General features: G+C 56.9%; 2 protein-coding genes across 9 annotated transcripts in view; one reads left to right on the top strand and one right to left on the bottom strand.

Moving 5' to 3' along the window:
* Window positions 1–10,795, bottom strand: part of TANGO2 (transport and golgi organization 2 homolog) — a 36,301-nt gene extending 25,506 nt beyond the window's left edge. The window contains exon 1 of one of the 2 annotated variants that reach the window (XM_058693024.1): window positions 10,725–10,795. Coding sequence is in view for 1 of the 2 variants with exons in the window: in XM_058693025.1 (XP_058549008.1) it covers window positions 10,387–10,477 (91 nt within the window). In the remaining variant the exon portion in view is untranslated. Of the gene's footprint in view, window positions 1–10,386; window positions 10,627–10,724 lie in introns of those variants that run through there. The other variant, XM_058693025.1, reaches the window with a different exon arrangement.
* A 4,358-nt stretch (window positions 10,796–15,153) lies between these two features.
* Window positions 15,154–19,456, top strand: part of ARVCF (ARVCF delta catenin family member) — a 49,367-nt gene continuing 45,064 nt past the window's right edge. For 3 of the 7 annotated variants that reach the window (XM_058693009.1, XM_058693010.1, XM_058693008.1), the window contains exon 1: window positions 15,156–15,388. The gene's annotated coding sequence lies outside the window, so the exon portion shown is untranslated. Of the gene's footprint in view, window positions 15,389–19,456 lie in introns of all 7 variants that reach the window. The other 4 variants (XM_058693011.1, XM_058693012.1, XM_058693016.1 and 1 more) reach the window with 3 other exon arrangements.

Genomic DNA, 19,456 nt, shown 5'->3' with positions numbered 1-19,456 from the left:
CCTCTGCCCCCAAGCCTTGGAGCAGCCACACAGGGGAGGGGGACCAGCCTGCTATGAGGGGCACTGGCACAGTCCATCCCCCAGGCATGGGAGCAGCAGGAGTAGGCCAAGGATGGCTCCAGCTCACTGCCCCAGGCTAGGGTCTCTTCCATCCATACACAACAGTTCCAAGAGAAGCCTACCCCAGCCGTGGGGGTGGGTAGGAACTGAAGAGAGCTTAGAGCCCCTCTCTGATGCCAGTGCAATTGCTCCCAGTTCTTGGGTCTGTGAAGTAAAACATTTTCTGTTTCAGGACTCACAGAAGGAAGTTCCCACCACAACAATCCTGCCATCGAAGCTGTGGCAGTACCCAAGAGTGGGAGGGTGGGTGGACAGGTGGCAAGGGAGCTGGTGACAGAACACAGAACAGCCAAGGAGGGGCCAAAGCCTGAGGCTGGCACTATGGACACAACCACAGCTCAGAGCCACCTGTAGGTCTTCGTGTGGATGACACCATGTCCCTACCTCTCCATTCATTTCTGCTTACTGGTCTGGCAGGGATGGGAAGTGAGGGGAGGGAGTCAGGGAGAAAGGATCCACTCTGCTAGCCACCACTGGCTCCCACAGGCCCTTGAGGGACCCCCACAACTCAGCCCCAAGTTCCTCCCTGTCCCCAAAGGTACGGACATTGGTGATACCTCAGGGGAACAATCCCTATCTTCAGCAAAGCCCTTGGCTGTGCAGGTGAGACGTCACCATGGTGACCAGTGCCACTGCAGAAGTGCAGGATGCTGGGAGATGAACAGCTATGTGAGATGGGCTGCTGGCCACTGGCCCCCACAGGACAGAGCCAAAAGCAGTGCCTGATGTGGAAGAGGGCCCCGAGTTGACAGGAGCAGGCTGGGTTCCCACCCCTGGGTGCCCTGGTAGTGCCCACTAGGGCCATCATCGTAGGGTCACCTGATATCAATACTGGTGGGCAGGCTGTTGGGACTGACCCTTGTAGCAAAAACAACTCAAAATGCTTAAAACAATATGCAAAAATCTTAAAAGCAGCCAAGAACTAGCAAAGTCATGCAAGATTTAGGCAATATCTCAGAGAACATGAAGACCCAGAGAGGAAAGAAAGCAGAGTACCCTGGCTATGATTCCTGTCCTGAGGCACTGGTCCATCTGGGCAAACCGGACTCTGGTGACCATGGAGCTAAGTGAGACCAAAGACAAGGCCCAGGGCTGCCCCAAGATGGGAATGAAGTAGGAAACCCACCCCCTCCCTCTACCCCGTCAGGGTGAAGCTGGGCCCCTGAAAGGCAATGCTCCTAGGGTAAGGATGGACTATATCCACAGCCACCCCAAGGGGCCACAGGGACAGCACACAGAAGGGGAGAGAATCCCTGAGAAGCCACATGAGCACAGCCAGTCCGCACTGGGGGTCCAGGGATCCTCATGCCAAGACTTGGTTTGAGTGGCTCCTGCACGGGTAAGTGCCCTCAGGCACCTGACAAGCCAAAGTTCTCATCTTCATGCTAAACCTCCAAGAAGGCTCACAAATCATTTCAAGGACAAAGAGAAGGACAGTCAGAAAGAACCACATAATGAAACAAAGCACCATAAGAGCCAGCAAAAAGTGATCCCCACATGTCTAGTAAACCAACCATGCTCTGACTGCAGAAAAAGCTTGAGAATATGTGCAGCAAAAGTACATGAGACAGAGTAAATCAGGAGGTTCGCAAAGCACTGGAGAGGACTTTGAGAAATCAGAAGCTATAGTAACCATGAATTAAAACTCAGCAATGGGGGCACCCGGGTGGCTCAGTCGGTTAAGTGCCTAACTCTTGACCTTGGCTCAGGGCATGATCTCACCATTTGTGAGTTTAAGCCCCTCATCGGGCTCTGTGCTGACAGCGCAGAGCCTGCTTGGGATTCTCTCTCTCCCTCTTTCTGCCCCTCCCCTGTGCGCTCTCTGTCTCTCTCTCTCTCTGTCTCGCTCTCAAAATAAATAAACTTAAAAAAAAAAACAACCCCACCTCAGCGGTGGGTTCTAAATTAGCAGATTAGACACAGCTAATGAGACAGACCAACTTGTCCAGAACGCAGTACAGGGAGGTAGGAAGCATGTGGCACCTCCTGGGGACCTAAGTGTCCCACCTGCCACATGGCTGTAGCCCAGCACCGAAGACGTAGGCCTTCTCACCCCCAGGGAGCTGGTCTCTCCCACAAACGAGAATTCTCCAGGTGAGGAGGCCAACTGGCACTGTCTATGGCAACCAGACCAACCATGGTCAGTGTGGGAAACCCTGCCAGCCCATCACTTCTGAAATCCCACCTACCCGAAGCCCCGAGACAGAGGGCTGTTCTGAGGGCTGCTCCCCCAGGGACATGCTGCCCCACCAGGGACATGCAGCTCTGGGTTGTCAGAAGAGGTCATCATGTCTTGGCCTGCTGTGCACCTCTCTGGGCTGTGTGCCCAGTTACTGAGCAAGGCCATTGGCCGGGAGCAGCTCTGGCTACTGAAGCTCACAAGCCAGAAGCAGAGCCCTCCAACTTGGCTGTAGGACCTCACCATCCTAGCCAGCCTGTGTGGGTGGCAGACCAGCCCTCCAGACAGTGGTAGTGGGGAGGGCTCTGCGGTTGGAGGAAAGGCCACTGATGAGTCTCCAGGCAGCCTGGCGCCAGAGTTGTGGGCACAAAGCCCAGGGCTGCGGCCTCGATGAAGACGTGGTCATTGGGAGGGAAGGACCAGAGGAAAGCCAGCCCCTGGGGAGGGGACCATCAGGAACTGCCTTTCTCTCCAATCCCTCACCCCCCACTCAAGCCAGGCCCGCTGCCCACCGGCCCCACCCCTTCGCGGCTTCACTTCCCACCATGCCAGCACCCTCCTTCACCTGGGCAGGTCCCATGGGTGCAAGGCCCTTTTCCCAGCATGCCCCCACCCAGGCCCTGATGAAATGCTACCTGACACTCTGTTTGTTGGGCCACCTTCAGGGCTGACTTTCCGGGCTCCCAGAGCAAGCTCTGGAGACAGCCACCACGGGCTGAACACAGGATAGGCGGGAGGCTGGAACCGCCAACAGTGGCAAACAGTATCCTGCCCCCGTTGCTGTATGCCTGCCTGCCTGGCAACTTGGGACACTAAGAAAACACTGCTCTCCACTTTCCACAGTTCTGAGGCTGGCACCGTGGGAAAGGGAGGGGGAACGGCTTCAATAGACCCCACCATGCCAGGTGGGGCTGGGGCTCATCCATGCTAGGTGGCTTCTCTGCTTGTTTTGGGGAGCTTACCCTCAAAGGACACCAGAGCTGGTAAAATGTGTAAGGGAGGGTGGTGTCCTGGGCAGAAGCATGCCTGGGCTCAATGACATCCTCACCCCACTGGTCCCCACCTCTATGAGGCATGCAAGCCCAAGACTTCATGGAGTATCTGGATGCCCATGGAAGCCCATAAGCCAAGGCTCACCCCAGAGAGCCAGGGCCAGCCCACAGCTGGAGGAAGAGACAGGCAGGAGGGTGCTGAGGGGGTCCGATTAGGAGCCTTGCCCATGTGCCTTGGCAACGGGGTAGCCATCTGATGCTGTACTCAGAGGGAAGGAGCAGGCACATGTGGGGTACTGGAATCAAGTGGGCCTCCTGACCCTGCACATGTTCCCAGGAAGGCCCCCAGAAGGCCAGACACCCCCAGCACCGCACATCCTCACTGCCCTGGCACATCCATAACCCCCTCCACCCAGCCACATCACAGAAATGCTCAGAAACCGGCATGCCCACTGCAGTGGCCCTGGTGGCCTCACCATTCTCCCAGTGGTCGACCCACCCCAGGGCCTGAGAAGCCCCTGGGAAAGCTAGTGATCGGTGACAAAAAAAGTCACCATGTCCACACACGGTCCCACTGGGGCTGCTGTCTCACTCAAGGGTACAGCCGGGCCTCAGAGCTGCCCACAGGGATGGAAGATCCCAGACAATGGCCCAGGCCGTGCAGGGGAAGCCACATGAGCAATGGGGCTAGAGAGTGAAGCTTGTCAGGTGGCCAGCTGTCCTGACAAGTGTCCAAGATACCTGCATGGCACAGTGGCTGGCGGGGGTGGGAACAAATCACTTCATGCTAATTGTGTGCACTGGAAGAGACACTTACTATGGCCTGGACTGCTCGGTAAAGAAAACCACGGGGCTGGGCCCCACTGGTGAGGAGGTGGCATCAGCAGTCAGTTGCTCAAGCTCCATGCCTCTGGAGCATCCTCACCACGGGTTCCTAGCGACGCCACATTCCACAGCTCACACAGACTCTCCTCACCGCACACAGCAACCAGGCAATCTTTGTCATAACCAAGATTTCACATAAAAATCTGTGAGCATGGCCAAGACAACTCTGTTGTACAAAACTACCCAGGACTTTTCTGGCATTAAATAGGGCTCAGCATAAAGTCCTGCAGCAAACAGAAAGGCTGCAGCTCTGGAAGTACGTTCTCTGATGCCATCCGACAAAGGCCCCCAGCCCAGGGACTGTGACTCAGGCCAAGCAGGCGCATGAGGCTGTACTGGGAGCAGCACACCCACCGCCCGCCTCACACCTACCCATTCAGCCTCGGCCTCCTGCTGTGTCCTTGGCCTGCCTAGAAACAGCCCTGTGGAAGGAAGCACCATGTCCCCTGGGGTGACAGCCTGAGGGTGCACCTCTGCCCCGTCTTCCACCGGGAGCCTGGGCGGATCCAAGGTAAGCACCTGTGCAGCACAGGCCTGCGCTCCCTGCACACCCCTGGAGCCCCTCAGCACACCTGAGCCCCAGCCTGAAGGACCTACGAGGTGTGAGGCAAAAGCAAGAAGTTTACTTCAAACCAAAGCCAAGGGCTTCCCCTTTCTCTCTGAAAAACCTAGAGGAAGTCTTCCCAGGTCATAACTCCTGCTTTCCTCTGCCCTAACCACTTGAGAATTCTGCAAAACCGGAAGAATGGGTCATGAGTTCGGCACCAGTTATTCTTAGCACACGGTGCTGGCTGCAAAGCACGGAAGCTTTCCAGGCACTCCCAGCCCATCTGCTGATAAGGCTTTCGAGAGTTCTCTGCATGCTCTATTCTGCCTGCTCACCCGCTGCCTCTGAAACCTGCCTTCTCCAGCTGAGGCCTCCTTCTTCCTCCCCTGCCTCCCAGAGAAACCAACAGCACTATCCTAATGGCCAAGTTCAGCCAGGTAAACTCCCTCTTTCAGAAGAACCAGGCTCCTCAGTTGAGTCAAGCCCGAAACCTCACTCCATGTGGCATCTAACAAGAGCGTGACAAGAAAACAACTCAAGCAGGCAGGCAGATAGCCTGGCCAAAGATGGGCCAGGGCCACATGCCAAGAGATGTAGTGACGGCTGCAATGGTTCAGGTGAGGGCTATGTGGGGACAAGGCCTGGCACCTGGACTGACCAATGGTGAAGATCTATTTCCCTGGCCAGGGAGGGCAGGTCAGCAACCTCATGGAGGCTCACTGGGAGAGTAGGCAAGAGGGGCCTAGGGCCACACTGATAGGACCTCACTGTCACTGCCAGCCCAGACGGGGAAGGACCTGGCAGGGGGATGGGACAGACCTCAGTACTGCTGGGTCGCCCATCTCCCTCTTATGTATTCCTGATGCCACACAGCCGCCGGCCCCACACTGCCTGGGGGCTAATGGGCAGCACACACTGACTGTGCCAGCCACTCACCCCACACCGACCAGCATCCTCTCCTCCAGCGTTTGCACCAAGGCTTGCTCCCTTCCCTTCCTCCTGTCCCACCTGTCCTCCTACATCTGCTGCCCTCTCATCCATCCCCAGCCCAAGGCTCCATGCCCCCTGCAGCCACAACCAGCAGCTCCCATGGACCAGCGGAGTCTATGATTGTGGTTTCCACAGCCAGGTTACCCAGGAGCACACTCTCATCTGGAAAGTTTCCAAGCATAAACATTCTACAAGAGCCCCGTATCTGGTCAGCTATATGCTTCCAGATCTTTCTCAGCAAAGTATGGGTGTGCGTTGTGGGGTTACCCTGACGTCCTGTCTTCCTGCTGACTGGCCGTGCACACCTGTCCTCACTGAGGGACAATGACCCCCAGCCTGCTAGCTGCTGCACAGCTTTCCCAGGGGACACGTGCCTTCACTCTACCTCTTGGCTCTGCCCGGTGTTTTGGTCCCATCAAGTTTCTACCCCCTGCAGAATGCCACAGGGGAGCCGTGTGCACATGCTCTGCAAATGGGTTGAAGAGGGTACAGAGACCCAGGAGGCAGAATGGCCAGTGAGAGGATGATGCTCTTAGGTGAGCCCAACTCCCTCCAAATATCCGGCACAGGTACCATCTGCTGTGCAAGAGGAGTGTCCTGACCAGCACCACAACCTGCCATGGCAGCCCTCCTCAGGGTGGCAGGAAACACCCTCACCATGGTTTCACTGGCAAATCCCAGGGGTTGTGCATCTTACAGCCACCTGCACGCCTTTGTCCACAAATCACCAATTTGGGTACAGGATCCTGGGCTTTTATTGCGCAATCTGTAGTGAGGTACATGTGGTGTGGGCAGGCTCACAACCTGTCTGCTCCAGGAGCTGCAAATATTTTCTTCCCGTACTGCCCTGCCTCGTAGCCTTGCCTGTGGCACTGCCTATCGGAAACTGTGTTACTTTACCACAAGTTTTCCCACTCCTACTACAGAGCAGCAACCCTCCCTGTCCCCAAGTTAGAGCCCGTTTCCCTGGGCTTCCTTGTATGGTTGTATTTTGGCTTAGTTCTCAGGTCAGCCTGTGGTCTGCTCTGGTGGGTACTGTGCGGTACGGACCCCCTTGCCTCCCAGCTACTGGGCGTCCATTCGGTCCATGCTGGGCTTCCTACCTCAGCCATACCCAGACACCCAGTCCCAGGTCTCTGCAGGGACCTGTCATTCATGAAGCCTCTCAGCTTTGGCACATGCTCTGGTATCTGTCTGGAGGACAAGTCTCCCTCTTGGCTAGTCACTGAATTTTCTAAAACTCTAACAAATTGTGCTGGGCCATGCCCCACCCCTGCTTACCACACCTGGCACTGTGCGTGTGCCAGTGTCCAGGAAATGACACAAGCGAGCCCCATGGCAGACAGCACACTGCTCAGCACTCGTACAGAAACCAGAAATAAGCAAGACTCATCCATTAGGACAGAAGTCAGGGCAGGGCCACCTGGTCTGGGGGACAAGAGGGGACACAGGGGACATTGGGGTACTGGCATAGCTTCTTGACATGGATGCTAATGGTATGGCTGGGCCCACTGTACAACCCATGGAGGTGCTCATTTAAAGCATATGCACTCTTACAGGCAGGCTGGCGTGGGGAGGAATTCCGGAAAGGCTGAAGAAGAGGCTGTTTGTTTATGAGAGACTGGGCAAGAGTGGACCCAGCCCTGGCTCAAACCCTTCAAAGCAGGACCCATTGCAGCTGAGCTGCTGTGAGTTCCGCATGACACACAACCCACATGAGCAGAGAGCAAAGCCACACCTGACAACCGGGGTGCCAGAGGAGGGGAGCCTAAGCCCTCCGTGGGATCACTTTCCTTTGTCAATTAAAAAAGCCAACAGCGGGACGCCTGGGTGGCTCAGTCGGTTGGGCGTCAGACTTCAGCTCAGGTCATGATCTCGCGGTCCGTGAGTTCGAGCCCCACGTCGGGCTCTGTGCTGACAGCTCGGAGCCTGGAGTCTGTTTTGGATTCTGTGTCTCCCTCTCTCTGACCCTCCCCCGTTCATGCTCTGTCTCTCTCTGTCTCAAAAATAAATAAACGTTAAAAAAAAAATAATAAAAAAAAAAAGGCCAACAGGCCTCTAGACGACACGCTAGGCCAGAATGCAGCAAAGGATGACAGGAATGCACATGAATGAATGGGAAGGTATTCTGGCCTCAACAGAGCCGAGGGGACCTAGACACTCGTTAAACTGAGGCTTCCGATTCACATCACATCAGTCTCCTACCAGGCTGGCTGCACACGTTAAGGCTTTGCACAGAGGTTACCTGGACCCAAGAATCTGCAGCCCCATTTCACTCTGCCAAGCACTTTACACGTTTTGGGATAATTTTTAAGGCTAGACAGCCTGACTGTTTTTTTTAGAGCATGCAGAGGACAGGGGCCCTCCGGCTTCACACAGCAGGGCTGAGGAGCCAGACACCTCATCCTCGCCCCATGCGGCCCAGGCTATCACTGTGGCAGCCCCCAGGGCCAGAGCTGGAAAGCATCCACTGCTCTTTTCGCATGATGCGTAATGTCTTCCCAGCAGCTGCCAGCAGAGGAGGTAAACACACATGGGAACACAGTGTTGCTGTTCTGGGGGCCTTGGCTGAGAAAGCCCTGACGTCTGTAAATATTCTGAGCAGCGGCCCACTGCAACATCCCTCCCCCCCCCCCCCCCCCCGCCACCGCCAGCACGCCAGCCCAGCTCAGCTCAGCAACTGAGACTCTACAATCTATGCTTTGTCGTTCTGGTTGAGTGGCATTTCACCGTGACAAATTTTCCACAGGGATACTCTCTCCTAAGATCTCCACGATGCTTAGGGAGCACTAATTCAACCCCACACCAAGTGTCACTGTCCCTGCATTTCAAAGGAGTGACACACATGAGGGGAACAATGAATATTACAGAAAGCCCTGGACACAGGGCAGCCCCTGTACCTTAACCCTTCCTGGCTTCCCCACAAGCCAGGGGCCAGCCCAGCCTCACAGTGGCCCCACTGCCCCCATGCTTAATAAAGGACAAAGGAGTATTCCCACCAACCCCTCAAAAGATCAAAAGAGGGTGAAAGCAAGCACTTAAAATTAGTGTGGTCCTGAAATCTTTCACAGATGTACCCTGAGTGTCAGTAGCCACCAAGAGATGGTGGACGGCTTTTTTTACTTTTAAGTATATATATATCATTTTTGCAAATCTAAAAAAGAAAAGTTGAGAGAGATTTAAAAAAAAAAAAAAGCTGCACTGATAACCTGGAAAGGCAGCTCAGTGTCCTGAGGCAACCTTGTTTTCATGGAATCCATCACCCAACCCCCATGGTCTGGACCAACAGATTCCATGGTGCTGTCCTCACGAACAGACATGTCACCAAAGGATAGACTCAGTTCTCACACATCTGGTGTGTCAATGACAAGTGTGGCACCACTTCTAAAAGCCCTTCCAGCCTCTCTGCCATAGGCCATTTAACTCCAGACATACTCTGGAGGCCCCTCACTTCTCCACAGAAATCCTCAGAAATAGCAGGCTGAGAAATAGCCTCCACGGGCAGGCACCAAGGATGCCTTCAGAGAGCTTGCCCTCTGGTGCAGAAGCCAGACACAAGAACGAGACCCCAAGACATTGCACAATTACATCCACAGTGAAACATAACTAAAAGCCCACAAAATGAGGTCACAAAAGAAGCATAGGGCAGTAACAACAGCTCAGGGACTGGGCAGCCAGGGCAGAGCTGATGGCCAGTTTCCTTCATTCAGGGAAGGCAGTTGTCACCATATATCCAAGCAGGCAGTGGCAGCAACCCAGTCAGAGTGGCCTGCAGTCTGTGGACACATCAGTATCATGAAGTCACAGGAATGGGGCTAATGATCAAAGGCCAGATAAGGAGGGGGGCGCACCAGGGTAGCCCACCCACCACACAGGAGCACTATGATCCTGGAGAGGAGGGGACAGAGGCTCTACTGCGTCCTCCTGCCTCCAGGCCACCAGACAGGTCACCCAAAGCAGGCAGGATCCTGAGACAGTGGCCCAGGTGGAACAGAGGCACTGGAACCTGGCCCTGGCTCTGCGTGACCTTGGAAACACCATCTGCCCTTCAGCCTGAGTTTTCTTCGCTGTGGACAGCATCCAATCAATGAAGATTTGCCCAAAAAAGTTGCCCAGAGGATTAACAAGCAAGTTTGAGAAAGCATTCCAAAGTGCTACCAGCTGTAGGCACCTCTTATAGCTGTCATCACATCACATCTGCCTCACGGAAGAAAGCTCTGAGCCTAAACAGCAGCAGCAAAACAGCAGTCAGCAGGTCAGGAGCAGGACGCCAGGCCAGGCCTGAGCCCAGCATGTGATATCCCTGCTGGAGGAAAAGGTCTGAGGCTCAGGGATTGGTCCAAGGGCAGAAGACTCTGTCTAAAGCTGTGGCCCAGGAGTAGGCCATGAAGCACCTGACACGCTGCAGTCAGGGAAGGGGGTCTGAAAGCCCAGCACCAGGGCTAGCCCCTGCCCTGGGTGCAGCCCTGCCCAGCCCCACCCCCGAAGCCCTGGGAGATGGTCTGACCAACTCCTCCACCCCAGAAAAGGCGTGTCCAAGCGCAGGGATGACCCAGCACTTGCTGCCTATTCAGACATACATCAGCTGTCACCTGGCTGCCCCGCAGCAGGCCACATGGAGGTGGCACCGTGACTCAGGGCTTCAGAGCTGTCTGAGAGCGTAGCCCACCCACCCTGCAGCGACCACGCAGCTCCCAGCCCAGCCAGTCTCTGCTTCCCTGCAGCGAGACCGGCCCTGCCTTGCCAGTGGACCCGGCTTCCCATTCTGGCGGGGATCACTAGAACGCCTTCCAGTAACGCATGGGGCGCTTCCTCCGGCTCGGTTTAGTCTCTCAGGACCCGGCGTTGGATTTCCATTCCACGCCTCGGGAAGGGGAAACAGGCAGGGCGGGGAGGTGAGGCCCCGCCCCTCTCCTCCCTACCGGCGCCCCCGGAGCCCCGCGCCCCCGATCCCGGGCCGGCCCTGCAGGGAGCGGAGTCCGCAGGCCCGGGCCGCCAGCCACGCACTCACCGCCTCCGCCGCCACAGACTTCCGGGTGCCGCGCCCGCGCGCCGCCGCCGCTGCCCAGGCCCCGCCCCCCCGCCCTCTGAGCGCCCGCCATTGGGCTGCGCCGTTAGGGGCGGGGCGACATACCGCGACCCGGACCACCGTTGGCTGCGCGCGCTGTCGTTCGGGGTCTGCAGCCCTCCCGGCGCCCCGCCCCCAGGGCTGCGCCAAGCCTCCGGGCTGCGTGGGCGTGTGGTGGCCTCGGGGCTCCCGCGGCTTTCCCAGCCTTCCGGGCGCCCCAGCTTGGAGGACGCCCTCAGGAGGTCGCGCCACTTGCAGCGGCCCGAGAGCATGCCTTCGGGGGCCCATTAGGGACGCGGCCTGAGCTCCAGGGGCCGTAGGTCACCTACCTACCTGGCGGCCTTCGCTGGAAGCTATAGGAGGATGCCCACTTCCGGACCCATCCCTCAGGCGGGTTCGTGGCTCTGGACCTGGCCATCCCTCCCTTTTCTTTATGGCCCTCAGTTTTGTCCAGCCTCTGCCACTCTGGCCTTTGGCCTCCCTCCCTACTGCAATCCCTTCCACACTCAGGACAAATCCTGGACCAGGCTCTCCGGACCCACTCAGCCACCGTGGTCTCTGAGCCCACCCGGAGGCTGATCTACAGGTCCAGGCCCCAGGATGAAGAGTTGGCCCACCCTGAGCTGTAATGGGTGAGCAAGTGAGCAAGAGGTGGGAAGGGGCACTGACTGGGGGCCCTCCCAACAGGACAGAGGCATTCACTGGACTCTCTGCCTTCTTTGACCTCTGGGCTGTGTCTGGAGCCTGAGTGCGGGGCGGGGGGGAGTGGAGAGTGAGAGGCCCAGGGACCAGGGCCTACTCCAAAGTGGGCGCTCAGCAAACTATGACAAGGATGACAGTTACATTAAGGATAATAATGGACACCTGGCTGGCTCAGTCAGTGGAGCATGCAACACTTGACCTTGGGATTGTACCTTTGAGCCCCATGATGGGTGTAGAGATTACTAAATAAAATCTTTTGGGGCACCTGGGTGGCTCAGTCAGTTGAGCACCAGACTCTTGATTTCGGCTCAGGTCATGACCTCACAGTTTCATGAGTTCAAGCTCAGCCTAGGGCTCTGCACTGACAGGGCTGAGCCTGCTTGGGATTCTCACTCTCTGCCCCTCCCCCACTCACGCTGTCTCTGTTTCTCTCAAAATAAGCAAACTTTAAAAAAATAAAGTAAAATCTTTTTTTAAAAAAAGGATAATAACAATGTGCTACACCCAGGGTCTCAATCCACAGCTGTCATTCCCCCTTTTTTACAGATGCAAACACTGAAGATCGGTGCAGTTACCTCACTTAAGGTAAAAAAAAAAAAAAAAAAAAAAAAAGATGGCAAGTGTCATTGGCTGGATTAGCTTCCCAGTCCTGTGTGAAGACCTACTGTACTGACCCTGACTCAGAGCACTGATGCCCTGTGGAAAACTGGGGTTTAGAGAAGGAAAGGGCCTGGCTGGTGATCAGCAAAAGCAAGAATTGAACCCAAACCTGTCTGACACACCGAAAGGCCCATTCCAGCCCAACTCTCTGGCCATCTTTTCTGTGTTCCTCCTGGAACCCAACAGAAGCCCTTTACAGCCCTTTACTGAGGACTCCAGACGTCCAAAGGCTCATGGCCAGCAGGCAGCAAACCCAGCCTGATGCATGGTCCTCCTTCCCACCATCCAGCAGGAGAATCCTTCTGGGCTGGTGCCAGTCATTTCCCTCAAGGCAGCCAGACCTTGCAGCCCACCCAAGAGATGGTAGTGTTAGACAAGCAAGACTTGGGGCTTAGGCACATGTGACCATGCCCAGGGATACAGGGCAGCAGCTGCAGACCGGTCTTTCCTAAACACTGGACCACATACCTCAGAGGAGTGGGACACAGAATGGTGCCTTCCCATTGCCAGAAAAAGGGGATGTGGTCATGCGTGGGTTGTACAGAGGTTCAAATCCTGGTCTGCCACGGAAGCATATGGCTCTGGGCCAGCCCCACCTCCAGCTACACTCTCCCCATCTAGATGGAGCCATGGCAGGCACTCTGATATTCTTTGTCACCACTGACTCCAGTCTGGACAACATTTGGTGCCAGGGAGCAGATAAGACCAGATAAGATGGGTTGGGGTTGGAAGCTGAACCCTGGGGTCTCAGGACTGGAAAGAGTTCACTGCCACCCCACCTCAGGTGACACACATCCTTAGATGGGGAGCTCACTACCTTGTTTGGTCACCCTTTCAGTCTCTGAACATTTGTCACTGTTGAGAAGTTCTTCCTGACCTCCAGCTGAAACCTTTTTCCCTCTATAGCTTTCCTCACATGTCCCAGGGATGTCCCTACGTAGATGCCCACCAGCTGGGTGGAGAGGTTGGGAGAGAGGGAGGAGACTGGGTTACTGGTCCCTGTGGCAGTGGTCAAGCACTTGGGGCTATCTATCCTGCTTTTGGACTGTTACTGACCCCTACTTGCAGCCTGGGTCATGGTGGGCCCACTGCCAGAGAGTAGCCTTGAGTCCTCTTGGCACTGACACTGTCTACTCTGCTCCCCTGTATATGGCTGGTAATCCAGCTTGGGGTACAGAATCCTGCCTGGAGTGGGAGGCAGGGAGGCAGTCCTCACTTAGGCCAGTTTTGGAGCACAATTCTCCCCTTTGCTCTCTCAAAGGCCTGTCCAGCCCCTCCTGCCACCATCAGCAAGTGTGTGGGAAAGGGATGGTGCTGGACTACAAGCTCACTATGAGAATAGAGCTCCAGGAGGACCAGGGTCCAATGCCCCCGGGGAGGTTTGTAGGACAGCTGGACTAATGAAATCCACTCCTAATGGAAGGAAGAGAACCCCCAAGCCCACAAAGCAGCTGGGTCAGAATGTCATCAGTGGTGCAGCTCCATAAGATAAGAGCTACCTTGCTCTTAGGGCCCCCTGTGTTCCAGAGAAGGACACTTCATTCTGCCTGCTCAGAGCCACAAGCAACATCAGTATGCCAGAGTGTCAAATGTCTCTCACCTCAAGCGTCAACTTCAGTTGATTGGTTGTGGCTGCCTGGCTCTAAAAGGCTGTTAGGGTGGATTTACTGTGTGTGCCAGGTACCACAGGAGGGACCCAATGTTGGTACCAGTGGTGAGTTCTGGCCCTACATCACTTCACTTTCTTTCTTCTGATCAAGCAACTATTGGGTGAACACTCTGGCTTCCTGATGTGGGTGGATAAGACATACATGTCTGGTCTCCCCATTAGCACTGTCATGGGCCTGTGACTCCCTGGGTGGACGTGGGGAATACGGTGGGCTGAAAATCTGGTGATTTCCAGGTGTGACCAGGGCTGGAAAGGCTTAGAACTAAGCATGCACCAGAGTCACTGGCCAAGGGGCCATCATATCATGAACTTCCTGAAATAACCCCAATGGGCAGCAACCCCATTGGTTCCTCCTCACACCATAAAGTTAAGAGGAGCTGGCCAAGGATTATGGTCCCATTTGTTGTTATATGTGTGCCTCGTGTCACTGCAGGGAACAGGTGGCTGCTATCTGGCAGAAAAAAATGCACCTTGTGCTAAACTCTACTCAGGTGGCTGTACCCCACAGTGTTCCTCCAAGACCCCAAGTAGGGTGGAGAAAATGGGACACCAGGAAGTGTTTGTGGGGGGGGGGGTATAACTCCTCCCCACCCCCAGGCCCTGAGCTGTGATTGATGGAGGAGGTTAGGGAGGGCACTCCTGTGGCAGTCCTGCAGGGTGGGCTGAGTCAAAGTGTCCGTAGATTCAGACCTGGTGGAGGAAAACCTCTGGTTCACCGAAAGGCCCTTTCTGCCTCAGAAACACAGCTTCCATCCTGCCTCGCTGAGCCAAGTTCAGACCCGTATCTCTGCTCTGAGAACCCATAGGCCCTAGAGTGTGACGGACTAGATTTGAGCCAGGTGACCTAAAGCAAGTGAGAATTCTGAGCTTCAATTTCCCATCTGTAAAATGGGAAGTCAGTGGAACTCTCTCGCGCGCGGCTTGCGTGAAGAATACCATCAGATATTGAGGGAAGGGCGCGGCGCGCTGCTCCCGGCGAACAGCAGGGGCCGGAGAAAGGACCCTAGCGAACTAGGAACGGTTCCGGCGAGACTGGAAACCGAGAAAGGAGCACGGGGTCTGCCAATCCCCGCTCGGGGCGGACGGCACGGGGACATCCTGGAAGGCGGCCGAGAATGGGCGGCCCCGAGGATCCCGCGGCCGCCGCAGCGGTCCCGGCAGGTGCCCGGGCCTCGGCCCCTCCACGAAGGGGACGGTCGTGGCTGGGACGGACACCCCGGGAGCCCAATGGCAAGCCGGCGTCTCCCAGCGCCCGTCCAATTGACGCCGGTTGCCGGGCCGCGCTGGGTCTCCCGACCAATCGGAAAATTCGCGTTCGGAGGGGGCGGGGGCGGAGGGTCGCGTCGCTGGCCAGACCCGCTCTGCGCACGGGCCGCGCGAGGGGTGGGAAGGGCTGGCCGTGGGGCTGCACGCTGGGCCCAGGAGGGGTCCGCCCCTGCACCCGTCCAAGTTGAGCCCCCGCGGACCGTTAACCGCGCCTCGCCCTGGGGACGTCGCGCCCCGTGCGCCGAGAGACCTGGGGACGCCCGTCTGGGGGCGGGGGCCACGCTGCGGGGCCTCCCACGCCGCGCTCCAGGTAGGCTCGGGCCGGGGGGGCGGGGTCCGGAGGTTGGGGCCCGGATTGGGACGAGGCCAGAGGTCCGGGACGGGTTCGCAACTGCGGTCTAGCAGGGGCTGGGTCGAGATGGGGTCCTGGGCCGGGAATCGACGTCTGGCCGGGCATAGCTGCCGGGGTAGAAGCCGGGCCCCGCCCCACCTGCACCTTGCCGGCGCTGCGGTGCGCGAAACCCTGAACTACGGGGGGCGGGTCCCTTTGTGCGCGGTCTCGGGGCCCTGCCGACTGGGCCAGGGCATCCCGCACCGCGCGTCCCCATGGAGACTCGGCCGGAACCCGCAGCCTTTACTGCCCTGCGCGACGCCGGGTGCCTTGCGGCTGGGGTCCCGTAGCCACGGAAACTTTACAGCGGTCAGAGGGACGGCGGGGCCGGAGGAACTTTCCCGGGGCGGCGCGCCACCGGAACGCGCGAGGGCACGGCGGGGCCAAGGGGATGTCCCCGCTCCCGGTGTTCCCGCCGCCTAGAGGACGAGGGAGGGGATGCCACCCGGGGTTCCTGCCTGGTGCCCTGAACGGGGGCCACCCCGACCGGGGATCCCCCGTTCCTGACACCCCTGAGTCCCCTCTGTGGGATACCGGGCCCGTGGCAGAGGTGCGTCCTCCCCACCTGGGGTGGTACTCAGCCTAGGTTTGCCGAGGTGTTCCTCCAGGGAAGGCAGCCTCATATCCCGAGCCTTACCATTTTAATCTTTAATTAAACGTTGGGTACTTACAACGTGTCACCGTTTCTAACCTATGCGTAGCGTTATCACTGAAAACATTGCTCAGGGACTTTGTTTTCCCTTTAGACCCAATCATGTTTAGAAACATGGAAAAGTATCACCCCAACAGGGTTTCATCCTTTGGGCTAGGCTCTTCATTGTAACCTCAGGTGATTACCCACCTCTCACACCCCTTCCTGTTGTCACTTGCATCACTGTGCAGGGCACACACCAAGTCAGGATTTATAAGCCCAGGGGCTTGGGCAACTAACTAAGGCTTAGAGGGCAATCTCCTCCCATGAAGACATGCAGCAAAGGTAGACTGACAGCCTCCATCCCCTCTCTCTGCCCCGACCACTAGAGATGTGGGCCACCACCAGAGGTCTGCTGGTCCAGAGCAAGTCCTGCCTGTCCTGTGCTCACTGTATCTCTGGACTTGGGACAGTTCTGGACACAGGAGACAGTCAGAGCCTCTAGGCAGTATACTGGGCCCATGGCCAGTAGTTCCTGGGCAGGTGATCCAGTCCTTGAGTCTCGCCATAGCAAGTGGGGCTGTGAATCAAGAATGCATGCTTTCCAGGGCACCTGGGTGGCTCAGTCGGCTAGACGTCAGACTTCGGCTCAGGTCATGATCTCATGGCTCATGGGTTCGAGCCCCGCGTCGGGCTCTCTGCTGACAGCTCGGAGCCTGGAGCATGCTTCAGATTCTGTGTCTCCCCCTCTCTCTGCCCCTCCCATGCCCGTGCTCTGTCTCTCTCTGTCTCTCAATAATGAATAAATGTTAAAAAAAAAAAAATGCATGCTTTCCCCCAGCCTTGCCCTGTCCCACCCACAGTGCCATGTCTGTCCCCTGCTTCCTCAAGTCTGTGGTCCATTAGCACCCAGCACGGGGTTGGGCACAGAGCACTCACTATGCTCAGGTGTCTGGTGCTGGCCTAGGAAGGTCACAGCCAAGCCAGCCCTGCCCTGATCTTCTTTATAGTCTTTTCTACAGACGCAAATACTTGCTGACCAAGACCCTCCCAGATAAACTGGGCTAGTCCTCAGACCTGCTAAGTTAGCCCCCCACCATGCCATATTGGGGTTGCATAGCACCCCCTCCAGAGGTGGCCCCTCAGGTCTCTTCCCAGTTCTAGAGGTCTCTGCATCTCTGAGGCTCTGTAAAGGCAGGACTGTACTTCCATCCCTATTTATGCTGCATAAGGATTCAAGGTAGATGTACTGCACTCTCTTCTCCCCAGGGGCCAGGCCTGAGGGGCATGAGCAGTAGGATCCTGCACCTTCCAGAGGAGCCAAGAGTTACACACAGCTGGGAAGCAAGGGCACTAGGCATGCTAGAGCTCTAGCCAGTCCCTAGCATCTTCCCTGTGACCTGGCCTAGCCTCAGCAGTGGGAGGGAGTGGGGGTCAAGCTTGTCCTGGAGGCAAGCCCTGAGGACTGCCAGGGGGGCCAAAAGGGGTTCTGGGAACTTCTCAGTGGCGGCTCAAGTCAGGGGAAGGCATCTGTTTTATTGACATCAGCCTCCATCAAGACCATGATGCTGTTTTGGGCTGCTCGGCAGAAGACCCAGAATCAGGGAATAAACAGAGGGAACATGGGGTCAGGGATCCCATATTGGGCTTTCCTGACTGGGACAGCTGCATATCTCAGCTTATTTCACAGGTCAGGCCCTGAGCTGATGGACACCCATTTCATTCATCCACATCTTTCCCTCCTCCTTTCCCCTACTGTGTGTCAGGCACAGGCCCTTCCCACTGCTTCAGTGGATCCTGAAGAGCCAACAGCCTCTAGCAAAGCCACAACTAGCTGAATACGGCCACCAGAGGGCACCAGGGACCACCATGGCAGGCAAGACTGGCTCCACCCAGCCTCCTTCTGTGCTGGGACCCCTCCCTGAGGCACCTGGTAGGGCCAGAGCTCTGCTTTCTCCAGTCTGCCTGTCCAGGGTACAAGCTGGAGAGGAGCAAGGATCCCTGGGGCGAGGCCCCTCAGTAACCACCAGAGAGCCCCTCATCACCTTTGGTGCAGGCAAGAGGAGATGCAGGGACTGAATGGGGCTTGGGCAAGGACAACGAAAGGCCCTGAGTGAGGCCTTCTTCAGGCCTGTGCCCCAAGGGCCTCCTTAGCTGACCCTGCCACCACCCAGGTGAGGATTCTGAGCCAGCCAGTCAGGATGAGGCTGCACTTCTTCTGTTCATTTGTGAAAGAAGGTGCAACAGAAGTGGGTGCCTTTTCACATTGTATCCAAAGTGGCCAGGGGCCTGGAAGAGCACATTGGGATTTCTCATGGTGGAGGAGGGCATGAGGCTTGAGTGCAGAGCAGGTTCCTAGGCAGACCTGCCTGACCCCCCACGCGGGTTCCTCAGCACCTGCCACAGCCCTGAGTTGCCTGCCCCGCCCACCCAGCCTGGGCCCTGTCTCTCCTCTGGATTCCATTTGTGCTCATGGAGCTGCCTCATGCTACGGACACACGACAAGTCCATGGCTTTGCAGGACTGGCTGCTTGGCAGCCCCTTGTGTCCTGGGCTCTTGCCCCCACCTGAGATGCAGCAGACCTTCCCAAGACTGGGGGCAGACTGGACAGATTTCTGGGGCACCCAGTGTGAGGAGGCCCATGGCAAAATGAGGCCCAGGTTACTATAGGCAGATGGAACTGCTCCATTTCTCAGGACCCTCCCCATTTGAGGATGGAGCCCGATAAGGGGCAGGTTTGGTGGCCCCCTCAGCCCCCAGGCTCCCTCGTTCAGGTGTCCTTGGCCAGATGAGTGACCCCAAAGCCTGCAAGTCAGCCCTGAGAGGGCTCTAAGAAAGGATTCTCAAGACAGGTACCCCCTGCGCTCTCATCACAAATCCCGTCACTGATTCTATTTTCGTATGTCACGTATGTCCACTCCCTCAGGGCTCTGCCCTGCCCCCACCTATGTAGTGTCCTGTGACAGGGGCACCCCAGGGACCTGGGGCCTTCCAAAGCTGCCACCACTCTATATCCTCCAGACCCTCCCATTCCCCCTACCCTCCTGCAGGAAACCTTTAGTGCCCTCCCCCCAACAGCAGCCCTGCAAATGCCCTCCCCTACCCCCCACTGGTGTCTAATACTGGCTCTCCCCTGTATTTATGGAGCTCTGAGCCTGGCCAGAGCCCCACGGGAGGGAACATGTTCTTCTTGTAGACAAATATCCCCAGCTGATGTGGGGGTGCAGGGAGTAGAAAGACCTGAGTTCAAATCCTGGACCCAGTTTCCCCATCTGTAAAATGGGGTGTTGGGCCAATCCAGGGCACTTGGCAAGAGTAAGATGAGGCACTTGGCAGCACCTCGTGAAGCTTTGCA

The sequence above is a fragment of the Neofelis nebulosa genome, chromosome 11, assembly GCF_028018385.1.
Source record: "Neofelis nebulosa isolate mNeoNeb1 chromosome 11, mNeoNeb1.pri, whole genome shotgun sequence".
Taxonomy (NCBI): Eukaryota; Metazoa; Chordata; class Mammalia; order Carnivora; family Felidae; genus Neofelis; species Neofelis nebulosa.
This window is presented reverse-complemented; position numbering and strand designations above follow the sequence as displayed.